The 16,788-nt window shown below is 44.3% G+C and overlaps 1 protein-coding gene across 10 annotated transcripts in view; it reads right to left on the bottom strand.

Annotated features, from left to right (window-relative positions):
* Nucleotides 1-1,253: 1,253 nt before the first annotated feature.
* The window catches only part of NTM (neurotrimin), a 769,818-nt gene continuing 754,283 nt past the window's right edge, over nucleotides 1,254-16,788 (bottom strand). For 4 of the 10 annotated variants that reach the window (XM_053269717.1, XM_053269721.1, XM_053269727.1 and 1 more), the window contains 2 exons: nucleotides 10,394-10,426; nucleotides 1,254-6,167 (listed from right to left, as the gene is read on the bottom strand). In XM_053269717.1, coding sequence (XP_053125692.1) covers nucleotides 6,067-6,167; nucleotides 10,394-10,426 — 134 coding nt within the window. In that variant the 3' untranslated portion in view covers nucleotides 1,254-6,066. The remainder of the gene's footprint in view (nucleotides 6,168-10,393; nucleotides 10,427-16,788) is intronic. The other 6 variants (XM_053269718.1, XM_053269722.1, XM_053269723.1 and 3 more) reach the window with 3 other exon arrangements.

The raw sequence follows: 16,788 nt of genomic DNA, 5'->3' as shown, positions 1-16,788 counted from the left end.
ATCCATCTTGCCTCTGAGGCTGGAGATGGCCTATAGGTATCAGACTAGTAGCAATTGAAAACCTGTCCTCCATGAATTTGTCTATGCCTCTTTTAAAGCCATCCAAGGTAGTGGCCATCACCACACCCCGTGGCAGATAAATCCATAGATTAATTATGCGCTGTGTGAAAAAGTATTTCCTTTTGCTGGTTCAAAATATTTGCTACCTCTTGGTCTTTCTAAATTGTTTTGTTTATTGCTTTCATGGCTTTCTTTTGAAGATGTGTTGTAAACTGTCTTGGCATTTTTAGAGCGGAAAGATAGGGACATACATACTTTCAAATAAATAAATAGTGGGCAGAGATTGTGTTCTGAAAGCCTATGTATATTCAAAAGAAATATGTTTTGTTTTCACTTGTGAATGCTTCCTTTCAGTCTATGATACTGCTTTGGATACAGTAGTATCTTTAAGAGTAATAAATGTTATTTAACACATACATTCCCTAAATCTTACATACCTGAGAGAATGCCTCTTCACCAGTTGACACTGAGATTGCCCTCTTAATTATACCATATATGCACCAGGTTTAAAAGGGTACCAGAATTATGGAATTCCGCTCCAGGACAGACTCACTTGAGCATCTTCCAGAAGCCGTGCAAGACCTACCTGCTTGGACTAGCTTTTGAGGCTTGAGGGTGGTGGAAAACTGGGGATAGTGGTGGGGATTTTGAACGAACTGAGTAAAATTCACAGCACACACCCATTTGGTTGTGTTAACTGGCCTGTAGCAAGTCACACCATCCTTACATGTGCAGTGGAATTTCACTGATAGCGGTCACCCTAAAGTCAGCCATGACAGTTATAATAGTTGGAGCCGGTACAGATGTTACACTTGCCATAGAGGTTAACATCATTATAACAGGTTATATCCTAAGCTTATCTTTCTCTGGAGGAAGCTCTTTCCTTTGGAAGAAAGAAACCACAGGCTACAAAAGCCAATGTTTCCTTGCTTCCTCCCAGGTATAGGAAACATCATGAATGTGGATCACAGAGGAAAGAACTCATTAAGCCATGACCCAATTGATGCAATTAGTTATACTAAATAATACAGGTTTACCAGGGGCATGCCAGTCCCTTGGTGAGTGTAACCATACAGACCACCTCACAGCCACTCTTAAACAAACCGTTGCACCATCAAGAACTAGGACATTCTTTACATTTTTCACGAGTCCATTCTTCTCCAGCTTCTGCATCGAATAAAGTCGAATATGAATACAACTACGACCAATATTTATATACCGCTTTTTGACAAAAGCCCCCAAAGTAGTTCATATACATAAATAAGATAGATAGATAGATAGATAGATAGATAGATAGATAGATAGATAGATAGATAGATAGATGGCTCCCTGTCCTCAGAGGACTTACACTCTAAAAAGAAACCTAAGATAGACACCAGCAACAGCCACTGGAGGGAAATTGTGCTAGGGATGGATAGGGCAGTTGCTCTCCCCATGCTCAATAAAGAGAATCACCACTTTTAAAAGGTGCCTCTTTGCCCAGTTAGCAAGTCTCCATATGTTAGATGACAGCAATGGAATAGCACATCATAGACAATATTTGGGCACACTTTCACTTTCAGTGAAGACCAAACATGGATTGGATTTATGACTTTTGTATCTTCTCTACTGCTCACCCATCAAAGTTAGAAGGGATGCCGCAGCAGCAGAACACCGATCAAAAGTCTACAACCTGCAGTCAAGGACAAGATCAGACAAGGAGGTTAACAATCCCTTTTAGCACTAACATCCAAGCAGCTATATAAAGTGATAGAGAAATGGCTGTAAAGAGAAAGGAACGAAGGAAATCCCAATTTTAACTTTTATGTCTCTGTTCTCCAGACCTCATTACCTGCAGCTCTGCAGCTTACACTCAGTGGCTTCCCTCCCAAAGGGCACACTCAACCCACGTGAACCACTCACCAAACTGGGATACTGGAGTTATTTGTATACAAGAAGTCCCGAACTTGTGACTCGCCCAATGCAGCCCATCAGCCATGTATTGGCCTGCCAGATGTGCTCCAGCCCTGACATCTGTTTCTGCAGTCCCAGGCAAGCAGGCAAAATGGGAGGCTTTTTCACCCTGGTTGCCCACCATATATAGCAGATGGGCTTACAACCGGTGAATGTGAACACTTCCATATTCAACCCCCAAGGCCCCCCACCTACCCAACTACCGGCTCTGACTACCGGCTCTAGTGGGGGCTGCAGGATTGGGGGCCACGTGGCACTCATGTGGGGCATTCTGGGAAGACCCCCATATCAGGGGTCTACTCATGTGTCGCTGCACACTACGGTGGCACATAAGCAGGAAAAAAGGGTTAACAGAGCACCTGTTCCATTAACCTCGTTTAAGGGGAGGGTGTTTTAGGTGGGCAAGACACCTTGGGAGCACTAGGCTTGTGGGCAAGCCCGGTGGTTCCCATGATCGCTGGAAAGTGGTCTAAGGTCCCTTCCAGTGATTGTGGGAATAGCTTCAGTATAAGGCAGCTTCCTATGTTCCTATGATATAAGAGGATTGTCTTCCTTGGAGGCGTTCATGAGAGCCTTAAAGACCTATCTTTTTAGCCTGGCTTTTAATGATATCTAGTTTTAATGTTATCTAGTGTTAATTGTAATTTTAACCTGCCTTTAATTGGTTTTTGCTTTTAATTGTTATGTATTTTTTATTTTAACGTAAACTGCCTTGAACCACTTTTGGAAGGGTGGTATATTAATCAAATAAGCAAGCAAACAAATAAATAAAAAGTCACTATACTTTATCCATCTATAGAGTGCAACACTTACAGGAGTTAACCAAGCAAGCAGGATGAAGACTCTCAGTAGACCCATATCTGCTGGTGAAAGAGAACACAGCTTTTGAGACTCACAGCTCCCTTCCATGGGGGTGTGTGGGAGGGAGGAAGCTTGCTTTCTCCTAGCCTCCAAATAAACCGTTTGCCTAGAGTCACTACCAGTGACATAGTTTCAAATTCAGAAGTGCAGGTGCTCTCCATGACAGCCCCCATGCAGTGTTCCCTCTAACAGGGATTCCCAGATCTTGTTGACTACAACTTCCAGAATCTGGAGCCGCAATGGCCTTTGGTTGGAGATGATGGTAGTCAACAACACCTGTGAATTCTTATTATAGGGAACAGTGCCCCCATGGCCATGCCCACACCAACAGCCAGAGAAGCCAAGAAGAAACAGTGCTCCATCCTTGCGCATTCCCCCTCCACTACAATCTGGTCACTACTAACTGGGATTTGAATAGTAGTTGCATGGTCAGCATCTGCAAGTGCAAGGTAACCATGTTGAGGCTCCTGATGAAGGGAAATCCAATACCAAACTCAAGGTTGGGATGCTGGGTCTTGAAGCCAGAAGGTCAGTCCATCAGCAGGGAGGAATCAGAAGGAAGGCAAGAACCCTAAGAGGCAAAGAGGCTCAAGCAGACAAGATACCCAGGATCCATCCTGAGCAAGCAAGGGAACCATGAACAGTTAGGAACTCATAGAAGGCAAGAATACAAGAAGCTGCAGTCAACTTGTGGGTTCCATAACATATGACGTCATCTACTACATACTTCTAATTTTCATGGGATCACACACCAGCCTTCCCACCCACTCGCGCCCACAATTGTTTTTAATTTGGAGTAACTCTAAATTCAGGGTCATAGATCTATATATAATGAGCCCAGTGAAATTCAGAGATTTCTGCCCCCCACAGCGCATTAACAAGCCATTTTAAACCCAACTACGAACAATTGCATGCCCCAGAAAGCAGTTAAGCATGTTGAAGCATTTGGATGGTACACTTTGCCTACCACTGTCTTGGCATCCCACTAGCTGCCCCAGCCCAGATCTCCTCTACACCAAAGTTCGAACTTTTGTGGAAGGGTCACCAATTCTCTGCAGTCACTATATATGCACAACCTCCTAGACAATGAGGTACCACAACCCGGCTAAGGAGCAACATGGAACATCTTTTATAAAAATGTTAAGTCAAAGCCAACCTTCCAGTATTAACCTTCTACTGGGCTATCCCACAACCTCTATTTCAAAGCACATTTTTCCATTTCTGTGCACTGAAAAGGAAATGAGACAACAAAATCAAAACAATTTGATTTCTCTAGTAGCCACAGAAAATGAGTAGTAGCCACAGAAAATATGACCCGCATGCAGGTGGGTGAGGGGTGGAGGGCAGGGTCCAACTCACCTTCCCCCCAGACAGTGTGTCTCCTCTTTGGGCATGTTATTGCACAGCCACACTGACCATTGTGGCTCTCTGGAGGCCCAGATACTGCGTCCGGGCCTCTGGGTATCCCACAATGCACCACACGATGAGCACGGCGCATTGGGAGATATCTCTATGAGATGGGCACTCTAGGCAACCATCTCTGTGTGCACTTGGGCTGCAAGCAGCCAGAGCTCACACACAATTCTGGCAGCAGAATCAAGGACATGCTCACGCCCGAAACCTTGGCTAAAAGCCAGGTGTAGAAGTTGGGTCTGGCTGGACGGGCGAAGCAGGATCCATGCGGACCCTGGCACTCCACATGAGCAGCCTTTTACTATTATTTGAAACTTACTTTCTTTTGTATCCTTGTTGTATCTGGAGTTGTATAAAGCAGGGAAAACAAATTAAGTGGATTGGTTATCAAGGTTTTCCCCTCATATTAACTGAAATCTGGAAAGAGACACTGTAGAATTTTGTTTTGCATTCTTTCTTTTGTTTTCTTTTTTTATATATAAATGTCTCCAACATGTAAATAGCCAACGGGAAGGCAAAAAAATAAAATAAAAATCAGCAGGAATTAATTACACAGTTACCAATAAAACTCTATCCTTGTGTCTGAAAAGACCAATACACAGCTAACTCCATACACAGCATGCAGTAATGTCAGGAGGAGGACCGGGCTGAGAAATCATGTGCTATAATGTTAACAAAAAATAATAATTATATATATATAATGTATATTTATATATATATACTGTATATATATATATATATTTATAGAGCTCATAAAAAGAATAAGCATATCCATCTAACTCAACATACAGTGAGCATCAACCTTTGTACTTCCAAACAGTATGAAGACAGTGGAAAACCTTCTTGAGTTGAACACCAGAATAATGAATGAAAACTCGATAATGCTGGTGGAGGCATTGCTTGTTCATCTTCGCTCTCTCTTTGTTTCTTCTTTTCCGCTGGACTAGTCAACTCTTATCCAGACTGTTCATGCAAACAACCAGAGACGTCGACACTTCACCTCCTGTAAACCTAGTAAAGAAGCCCGCTATTCGTTTTTTTAATACTTAATAAACTTACTTCTCATTTTTTGCCCATTTTTTTGTTTTGTTTTTTTTGTTCGTTTTGTTTTTTTTATGAACTAACAGTTCTAGGCTCATATCAGAAAATATAATTAATAAAATTAATAATGAATCAGAATCCCTTATTATCCGTGATATATCCACGTAGTACAATGAATCAATGTCTCAACAATCTCGTTGTATGTGTGTGTGTTTATTCTTGCAGTCACTTGTGGTCGTTTTGTCGGCGTGCTTGTCGGCTGCAGTTGTTTTGTTGTCGTTTGCACTCAAACAAATGACAGCGCAATCCATGAAGAGGGAAATTGGAAAAAAGTGGGGGAAAGCTGTGTATAGGGCAACCGACATCATTATCCTCCATGGAGGAGAACTGGGCAGAGAGAAAAGAAAATGACTGAGCCGGCTAGATTGCTAGAATCAGGATGGGGAAATGGGGGAGAGTGGTCACTCATCCAAATGCACAGGTTGGTCCCCAACCGCTGCATACTTGTCCATGGCAGGGGGAAAAATAATGGAAACAAAGAAACAAAAAAACCAGAAAGAAAGAAAACGAAACACTCAGTCGTGTTGAAACATCAGTAGAACCATTTGGACGCTTCTTGCTTTTCAGACTCCCTTTCCTTCCCCCCAAGATTTCCTCATAATATACTCTCTTTCCTATTATGATTATTTAAAAAAATTGTAATACTCTTATTTCTTCTTGTCACCATGGTTGACAGGGTCAAAACTTGGGCAGCAGGTGCAACAGAAGGAAGGGAAGCAGCCAGACACAGCCAGCTCTCCTTGATCCGCCATTGTTCCCATCATGCACTGCTCCAGGGCCTGCAGGAAGACAGGAGTCGCCATGTCAGCAAATGGAATCAGAACACAAACCAATAGACCTTGGAAAGCCATCTAATCAAAAGCACTGTTATTACCATGGCTGATTTCACTGTCAGTCAATAATATAATCATCCCTGTGAGTAAGCCTAGCTCCTGATCTAACGCTAACGGAGGCCCATCTCTTCATGGTCCCCACATTTAGAATGGCCATAGCATCTGCTTACACATGCAAAACAGAAGCAGTCAACTCAATATTTTGTTACAATGAACAATCAGAGTGTCTCAACTTTTCAATGAGTGACTCAGCACATTTCTAAGGATGGGCCAGTTTTCAAGATGCAGGGGGCACAGGCTGGAAAGCTACAAGCCAAACCAAGCCAAAGTCAACAGAGGGTGGAGAAGCCCAAGACGAAAAAAAACATACTACTAAATTGTGCCAACACTACTCCATTGCAATTGGCACAAATGGTGAAAGTGGTGCCCAGTTTTGCTGTATATGACTAAAGCATTCCCCTCACCCCCACCGTAGTAGTCTCACTAAGGTGATTCCAAGGCCAGAAATATCCCATGATGAACTATGTTTCACCCCATCACAATGAGAATATTGTTCTCTTTCCAGAGATGTGGAACAAGAACTTGTATTCTCAGAACAATGGATTCTTCAGCTTGTCTGGAGACCACCTGATATGCATTTGCAAATGTGTCCATCATAGAAACCTACTCAGAGAGCTGTGACTGGCAGCAAGTTTGTCACAAAATGGTGACAAACCTACATTTGGCCCTGAATAATATATAGAACAGTAGAGGTGGCATTTCTTGATTTGCAGGTGGCAGCAATTCTAGAAACAATCCAAGACATTTGGCTCTGTTTGCATCCTCCATCCTTATCGAAGACTGCAGCTATCCTGCTTCCATCTCCAATACCCTTCTCCTAGAGTCAAATAAATCCCAACTAGATAGCCTTTTCTTTAAAACAAACAAACAAACAAACAAAAAACACCCACCTGAATTCTTTAAAAAAAGAGGGTGGGGGATCTTTTTCAGCTCCATTAGATCAGTTGATGTTATCATCATAGAGTTGGACCAACAGTTCTGTAAAGCTGAGACTATCAGATTCTTGAAAGCTGTTGGAGCCTTTGAAATTACTTAACAAGCTTTAGAGGGAGCCAGGCACGGAGCTGCATGGGAGGAGATAATGGAGCTCTTGCTGCCAAAACTACCATCAGTGGTGGTAGGGCAGACAAAGAAGCCTGAGTGCCCCTGCCTGGCCTTGGCTATGGCTTCTCTCCAACATTCATTCCCTCGAGTTCATTAAGGAAACATGTGACATTCCAAAGTGGCCGATAAACAGGCTCAGTGGTATCCCAGAGAAAAAGCTATTAAGCGTCAATTATCTGCCGAGAGCATCTGAGAACAAAAACAAATAATCTGAGAATGATTAGCCTGAAATGCCCTGTTGAGTGTACCGTCCAGGTGCCAAGTTTGGATGGTGAAAGCACACAGAGAGATGTCATTGGGAGATTTCCCACCCAGGTGGGACTCCTGTTCTCTGGAGTTTTCCCCAAGCTCAAGGGAGAGTATCCATGAGCATGTTTGGAAGGCTGGTTTATGGTAGCCAGATTTCCTCTCAGAGCATATATGAGTGCACAGGTGCAGTCCCTCGATTTGAGCATCTTTTAAAGAAAGAAAATAACACCGCAGGAATGCTATTTTGAGAGGAAGAAATGTGCATGAATGGAAAATGCACAGGGTTGTATCCAAAGGTGTCCTTCCATGGGCAAAAAGGAGCTTGCACTCTTGGAAAAACCATGTTAGAGTTAGCAAAAGATGCTTACATGAGAGAGAAAAATCAAGAAATCCAGAGCAGGTTTTTGTTAGTGCAAGAAATGAATTGTACAAGACTTGCACAAAGCTGTATGCTCTAAAGGAGAGGGCACCAAGGAAAAAGAAGCATTTGGCACTCCCCACGGCACAGGGTTGATGATAAACATAATATGGTGGGATTTGTACTGCAGGGAGTTCCACTGACTCTTCCTCCTGCACGATATTGTGCAACATTGGCAACACTCCACTCACCTCATACAAGAAGTGTGACTCTAGATACAACCCATGAAGATTAGTATGGGGGCAACAGGGGGCATTTCATTATTTTATTGAGGTTTTTATTTTTCCAAGCTGCCTTGAATTTGAAACAAAGGAAGGAGGGCTTAAATGTGTAAGATGAATAAAGCAGTACAATGAAATGCAGTAAGATAGTGGAGCTGGACATGCCCTTCTCTTCCATGGGGTGGATCTTGCTCCCAGACGTACACTGCAAATGGGAAAGCATGTCTCTTGCCAGGCCAGATTGTCTAGTGACTCTAGTAACCTTCGTTCTTTATTTCCTTCTTTTTCCAAAGCACAGAGCCGAACATACTTGAATCATTTTTGTTTTCTTTGCAGACCAGTGAGGACTTGCTCCTTACCTGTCACACTGTCATGTGGGTAATTTGTTTATCATTTATTTGTGTTGAAATATTATACTCTGCCCCTCCAGTACAATACTGCTAACAAAATCAGTCACCTCAATATACTCTTGCTCTTTCTCTCTCGGAGTGTGTGTGTGTGTGTATGTGTGTGTGTGTGTATATATAACTAGAAAAATATAATCTAGCTAGAAACAAGCCTAAGTTAAAACCAAAATTTAAAATGACAAGTTAAAATCTCCTGCTAACTTGGCAAAGCAGCACCTTTTAACTTGGCGATTCTCTTTATTTAGCAGGGGGAGAATAACTGGCCCTATCCACCCCTAGCACTGTACCTCCAGTGACTGTTGCTGGGGTCTAAAAACCGTTAAAAATTTAAAACAACCAGATATAGTTGCAGCTACAATGTTAAAATGCTCCTCTAGAGAGATGGGTCTACAATAATTTCTTAAAGACCTTGAGTGGGGAGCATGGCGGAGCTCTTCCAGGAGGGCATTCCAGAGGCAAGGGCCCACAACCCAAAAGGCCCTGCCTCTAGTCCTCGCCAATCAGATCTTTGTTAGTGGTGGGGCCATGAGCAGGGCCTGAGATGCTGAATGGAGGGCCATGGAGGTTATGGGCAGATGTCATCCAACAGAGACCCTGGCCCAAGCCATGTAGGGCTTTAAAGATCAAGACCAGCACCTTGAATCTAGCCCAGAAGCAAACCAGTAACCAGTGAAGTTGCTGTAGCATGAGGCACATTGTGGAAGGATAGGATTTTCTGGCACTCGGGCTGTGGTACTATTTGGTCTAAGACAGGGTTTCTTACCCTTGGGCCCCCAGATATTGTTGGACTACAACTCCCATCATCCCCAGACATGGCCTTTGTTGCTGAGGATGATGGGAGTTGTAGTCCAACAACATCTGGGGGCCCAAGGTTGAGAAACCCTGCTCTAAGAGATCCTTTTTGGCCACTCCTTGGTGGGTTTCCATTGTCAGCTGCAGATGTTTTTATTCTGGCATACCTTTGGCCTGTGTGGTGTTGACATTTCTCTCTGCATTCCAGTCATAGGTTAGTGACAGAGCATCTGCTTGGCATGCAGCATCTGGTTCAACCCCCAGCAGCTCCAAGTAGGGCTAGAAAAGACCCCTTTGCCTGCAGGGTTGCTACCAGTCCATGTAGACAACACTGAGCTAGTTGTTGTTGTTGTTTTCCCCATATGTAACTGCCTGTGTTTTGATTGCTCTTGGTGGGCGTCTAACTCTAAATAAAGAAGGCGGGTCTGTGCTTGTTTTACAAGAAAAGCCCAGGTAACTCTTAAAAACAAAAATTAATACCATTTCAATGTTGCTCACGCAAATAACTTGTAAGGAAAAGGAAAGAAAGAGGCTGGGAGAAGTGGCAAAGCAAAGGGTCCCGCAGCAAATGGAAGCAAAGGCTGTGTACAGAAGGAACTCTGCCGTATATGTTAGGCTGCAAAGAATGAGGACTAGCCACATTATTCAGCGATAAAGATGGCTGGCTACAGGCAACAATTTGCTACCAAAGCAGATCTCTGAAAGCAGGTGGTGGGAGGGCTGTAGGGATTCAGAAAAAAAGAGGCTAGGGGTTCAACAAGGGAGCCGAACAAGAGATTATTGCTGCCCATGGACCAATCCCTTGATGTTAGCTTAGCTGCAGGGGAAGGGAGGAATAGTGATAGATGAAGAAGGGGATGGTTGGGATTCAGGACCCAAATTTGGGGAACAATCAGCAGGTGTGTTGTTTTTTTTACTGACCTTTCCAGGGTGTCTGGATTGCGGTTGTTTCTTCTACAAAATTAAAGGACAGGTTATCAATAAGGCAAAAGGAAGCGTCTCTGCTTTCTGACCTGCTCTGAGACATTTCAACTGGTCCTTCGGTTGGGTTGGGTTGCTTTGCATCTGTTCTTACAGTACTCCAGCCACAGATGGCTTTAAAGGGGCCAATAAAGGCATTAGAGGTGATCAACATGTTGTTATAAATGCTGCTCCATAAGCAAGTGTGCAAAGGATTTCTGAACTTTTAAAACTCATCTTCATGGCTGATCTTAGTGCTTTCACAACTAGCAATAGTTTTGTAAAGGATTAGCAAAGAGTTAACCTTTTGCTATAAGTTACGATTGCATTGTATACAATGCTGCATGCAAGGGCTGCTTCGCACATTACAGTTGGAGGCCAACCTCAATTGCGGCTCCCAGCATGTGTAGCCAGTTGCAGATATGCCTTTGGTGCAGCCAGGGGTACACTTAGGTAATTCTGGAGCCTGGACCTAAAGCCTTTGGAGGCCCCACTTCCCCTGCAAATTAACTAACCACCATCATGCTTGGCTGGGCAACCACACCACCCGGGATGGACTAAAGAGGCTTTGGGGCCCCCCTGGGGCTGTGGAGGCCCTGGACTTCGGCCCCGAAGTCCAGGGGTAAGAGTGCCTCTGGGTGCAGCCAGATTTGGGCTGACCTCAAGGCCAGCCCTTGATTTTGGTGGCGCCTTGGCTTTAACCTAAGCCGCGCCACCTGCTAATTCACTTGGTCGAATGACCAGCCCACATGGATGACCAGCAGATGGCTGGCCGGTGCTGGTTTGATGATAAAGCGGGAAAGAGATCTCCGTCTAATATGGGGGCAAAACTCTAACACTTCAGAGAAATAAAAAGATGCTGCTGTTAATCTGGAAATCCAGCCGGAGGCCATTTCTTTTTGGAAATGAATGCGGAGGCAGGCAATGCAGATCCAAGAGAGGGAGCACAGCGTATGAGACTAGCTGTGTAGTGGGGGCTGAGGTGCAGCGAGCCAGGAAGACTCTGCATGTTGGGGTGCAGGTTGGGGAGGCCCTTGGGGGAGCAGCTGGGTGCAGGGTTGCATCACACTCTTCCACCACTGTGCAGTACTGCAGGGGGGGCAATACCAGAAGGAGAGAGGGAATAGTAGGCTGTGCTATATCCTGGCACGGCTGATGCACTCCTCCAAGAACTGGTGCCTGAGGTCTGCCTTGTGGACAGGCTGCCATGCCCTGCATGGGCTGCCATGCCCTGCAGTGTAATACAGGCAGTTCAGGACCGTCCATGCCACTGTGGGGCTCGAACACCCACGTGCTGAGCAAGAGGACTGTTCTGATACAATCCATCCTGGTGCAATCACAAGTCATGCACTGCGTCCATTATTCCTAATACTTTTGGGTGGGGGGGCGGACTAAGAGCTTCTTGTACTGTAGGTGCAGAGGCATCTGTGAAAGTGTGTGAGAGAGGAAGAGAGAGATTTTGCATATGCACACACACGTGTGCACCTCCCACATTCAAAGGCCCAAATTCAATTGACTCCCTTAATCCTTGGTGAAGGAGAGGAAATCTCATCTTTGATAACTGCTTCCTTCCCTAATGATCCTTCTGTGATGTTAAGAGTTTACTATAGTCCTGTGTTTGCTAATAAATTGGTTTGATGATCATAGCGCGGCTTACAGACAATAACCAGGCGGCCGTTTTTCCTGAGTGTCGATACCATCATTAAAAAGGCTTAATGCTGGGAAGATGAAAGATGGGGGAGAGCTCCTTAGGGGACCAGAAGGGCTGTGTGACAGCAGGCAAGCTTTCTGTGAGTGATCGTGAGCAGGAGAGAGAGACAGAAGCACAGAGCCAGGCTTCTCCTTCATAATCATATTCCCACTTTTGTATGGCGCTTTTGAGGGTTCAAAGCACTTCATGTGAATTATCTTGTAATTTTTTCATCAGTCCTGTAAGGTGAGCGTGATTATTCCTATACTGCAAACAAGGAACTGAGGCTTAGAGGGAGCAGTGTGACTAGGGCCAGCCACTGGGCTCATATCATTGCATTGACAATCAATTCCAAGAAATTGGGCTGCTATAAAGAACACTGATCCCACCCCAATTAGAGCTTCATTTGGTGCCACTTGTGAGAAATAAATGATCACAGTGGAGTCTAGGAAGTGACCAGATGTTTTGTGGGGCAATGGAAGAAAATGTTGACATCCTTGCTTCATACTTCCAGCTTGTTTCCTTTTGCTATGACTCTTCCTGATGCACAGGGATGAGAAAAAACTTCACTATACTGTGCTCTAAAATGGAGTTATCTCCATAATCCACCATTTAAACCAATTTTGCACCATAAATCAAAAGAAGCCTGTCATACAAGACCAGAGAGTATCAAGGCTGGCCTCATCAACAGAATCTGGAGAGATGCTCTAGAACCAAGGGCCCCAAAAGTGTTTTTAAGTTGGAGGGACTCAAGGTGGTCAGGAGCTAATGCATGTTGCCTACTTTTTAGGCAATATTTCAGGCATATTTTTTGTATAATGGGCATATTACAAAATTATTATCTATTGCATGCAAAATGGTTAAAATGTTATCATCACCATTGTGCATGCAGTTGAATAAAAAGGGGGAAGAAAGTTGTATTTGATCAAAGTAAAAAATACAGGGACCTTATGGAATTCAATTATGGAAATACTCTGTGTATGATCAACTTAGCCCATATTATTCACTTCAGAGAAAACAGCCAGCCGTGCAACCAAGCATGGTCTTTCGTTAGACAGCTAGAACCTTTCTGCTGAAACATCAGATATAATAAACAAACACAAACAGTGGTCTTAAATTTTTTGTAATAATATCATTTGTACTGCTATATTATTTATACATGGTCCCTCTTTTAAAGGAGCAGGGATGGAGAGAAGAAGCTTCTCCTCTTTCTCACAAAGACCAGCAAAACTCTTGGCTTTTACAATATAAGCTGCTCAGCCAGCTAAGCAATACCAAAGGTACCCGCACAATAAACCCCCACCCCCAAAATACATCAGCTAGCCATTCAAAAACAAGGACAATCCCAAGTCTCCACATTGCGAGTTGGAAATATGTGTGTGTGTAAGAGAGGGAGAGATGGGGCGGGGGAGGTATCACTAAGATACATATGGAGTTCTGTTTGTGCACTGGAGCTCAGTGAGCCTTGAAGCTCCATATGTGCATCAGAACTGCAGAAAGTCATGGTTTACATTCAGTCTTAATGATGGTGTGTGTGTGTGAGAGCGAGAGCGAGAGAGAGAGAGCGAGAGAGAGAGAGAGAGAGAGAGAGAGAGAGCAGACCCATATTATAGTGGAGTGTAGGAACTGACCAATATGTTTTAAGGCCCTCCATATTGGCCTTGCTCCAAATCCTGTTCATTTGAGAAATCTAGATCAGTTCAGAAAAGAAGCCATGTGTTGGACACATGCCATAGATTTACTACATATGGTTTGCCTTTAAAAAAAAATAAATTATACACCTCTTTAAAAGTCAGATGTCCAGTTGTGGAATTCTGTGACTGGGACTTCCCACTACTTTTGTTTTATAAAGGTAGCAACAAGGGGCTGTGATCTGGATCAGAACTGTAGCGCCGGTGGAGTGGGATGTTAGACTAGGGCTGGGGAGTCCTGAGTTCAAATCCCCATTCAGCCATGAAACTCATAGGTGAATCTGAGCCAGTCACTTAGGTCTCGGCCTGTCCTACTTCACAGGTTTGTTGTGAGGGTAAACATAAGCATGTACACTCCTCTGGGCTCCTTGGAGAATGAGCGGGATAGAAATGTAAAAATAAAATAAAAAATACATGACTTTTCTCACTGAGAATGGCTCCTTGAAGCTATCTGACTCACTGGAAAAACTTATAGGGCTGCCACTGGGGGCAATTTTCAGTGATAAAAAGGCACAGTGAGAAAGGGATATGATCCCAATCTGGACTGAAGGCTCCCTGTGGCCACACAAGGAGTCCTAGTATGGGATTCCAACATGCTATTGAAGGGGGTACCATGAGCACTTTAAGATAAGTCATAGACCTGGTCAGTCCTCTGCAGTAAAAAAAATGAAATAAAATGGAAGTATGGTGAATTTCTAACACATTATTGCTACTCTGGAAATAAAAAGGGCCAGGTCATTCAGAACTCCAGATCCTCAATTCTATCCCTCTCTGGAATCATGTGTCCACTTTCAGTTGTCCTGTAGCCACTAAAGAGGGCCCAGCTATCGCTTGAGGACCACTCCTCTGGTCTACTGAGCCAGACAGCAGAGAGTGGTATATCACTGGGGTGGCAGGTAGGAGTGTAAACTTGACAGTATGCCATAGCCAGGTATACCACAGCCCCCACCCCCACTTGTGATACCTACTCCTCAAGTTGTCGACCCATGATAGACAACATATATGATGTCATGTAATTCCCTCCCTCCCTCTTTCAGTTCTGGCTTGCTTTCCAGTTAGCTGTCAACCAGCAATTGCTACAGCTTTCAACAGTTTCCACTTGGAACGAGTATTCCCTCTAACAGGGATTCCCAGATGTTGTTGACTACAACTCCCATCATTCCCAGCCAAAGGGCAGTGCAGCTGGGAAGATGTGAGCTGTGGTCAATGACGTCTGGGAATCTCTGCTACAGGCAACACTGCTTGGGACCCTCCAGTGTCTGGGGTTCTTTGGTAGGTCAGACTATCAGCTGGCTCAAAGGACTCTCATCTTCCAGTGCTTCAGCAAATAGCCTCCCACCATCTCCATAGGTTTGCCTCTGGACCACCCTCTGCCCACCCGGCCCTTTAACGCTCATTCATTAGGGGAAACAAGGCTACAACATTGCTAAAGCTGGTATATAGAAGCCAGTGGTACTTACATGGCAGAATGTAGGAATGCATGAGGAGGAGACACACAGGGAAGCCATGCGGGAGAGAGAGAGAAAAAACAGAAAGGGAAAAAAAGAAAAAAGAAAAAGAAAGAACAGATGAGTTAATAAACAAGCTCTGCTTTTCAGAATGAGGTAGCTGCATATCAGTGCTGAATCCGCAAAGGGGGTGGGAAGGGGATTCAGAGAGAGAGATAAGACAAACCACATTCATTTCCTGGGATCAGTGATGAAATCTGATGGAGGTCCATGGGGCAAGGAAAAGTTAAGTCAATTCCTAGGATGCATCTTCAATGGAGATGGAAGATGGGTTGAAGAGCTGCCTGAGATTGCTAGCGTATTTCCTCACCTGCATTCCATTAGCTTGGAGTCCCCCCCACCCCTCAACCTGTTTAAACATCTGGAATTGGGCATGCTTCCTCCCAATGATCATTCCTCTCCATCTGCCAGATGGTGTAACTCCAGGCCACTTTCTACCAGTTCCACAGCTCCTTCTACTCAAATCCATCCTCCGCCTACCATGCCCCAATTATGCCATCTCCTCTTTACATATTCTGTAATTATTCCAAATGTACTGTTTTGTTTTTGCTTGTGCCCCCACCCCATGCAAAAAACAGTGATGAAGCAGTGGCTGTTCCTTTCAGCTGCCTAGTCAATGCAGAAGCAGCAAAGAGAACATCCATGCCGTTCTTCAGAGAGCTACAGAGAGATTAATTCCATGTAGCAAAGAAGAAGCTCTTTTTGTGCCTCTGAATGGTGGTGTTTTTGAGTACTGATCAATGCTGACCTGTGTGTGCTCTTCTAAGGGGAACTAGAGGATCAAAGTCCAAAATCATGCCAGGCCTAATTTCTTTTTCTTTGCCAATTTCCACCCTGACTATGGGATGAGAGAGAGAGTGCTCTGTGAACAGGGAAAAGAAGAGACTGGAGGTCTCAAACCATTCCAGAAATTGTAATTCTACAGGCACATCTACTCCACTAATCTGTATCAGATAGATTGCTTGTCATGCCCTCCCCCCCTCACAAATCCTGGGATATGTAGCTTGGCCAAGAATCATCTGTTAAAGAACCCTACTCATGCTACAGTTCTCAGGGTTTCCATGTGAAATAGCCTCTGGGTGAAATCACTAAAAAAGAAGGCTTATACTGGATTCTTTAGAGGTATATATATGCACTGTACATTTAAACCAGTTCAAGGCAATCTTGGGAACTGTAATTTTGTGAATTATTTCATAGTATCTTCTCCAAACTACAAATCCCCAGAATCCTTTGGGGCGGCGGGCAGGTGGTGGTGGTTAAAGCCAATGTAAGTATTTAGTGAAGATACTCTCCCAGGGACTGGGAAAGGATTTTACATCCACTCTCTGGGAGGAGGAGATCTGGAACTGGGTGTTGCAGCTCTGAACTCCAGACTGACAGATCAAACATGACATGATGGAGACAAGGGGACCAATCAGAACCTCCACTCTCGTTGGTTGCCCTGCAGGAAGTGGTACCGTCCTCCAT

Source organism: Hemicordylus capensis, chromosome 8 (assembly GCF_027244095.1).
Source record: "Hemicordylus capensis ecotype Gifberg chromosome 8, rHemCap1.1.pri, whole genome shotgun sequence".
Lineage (NCBI taxonomy): Eukaryota > Metazoa > Chordata > Lepidosauria > Squamata > Cordylidae > Hemicordylus > Hemicordylus capensis.
Note: the sequence above shows the minus strand (reverse complement) of the source record. Positions and strands in the feature narration are given on the sequence as shown.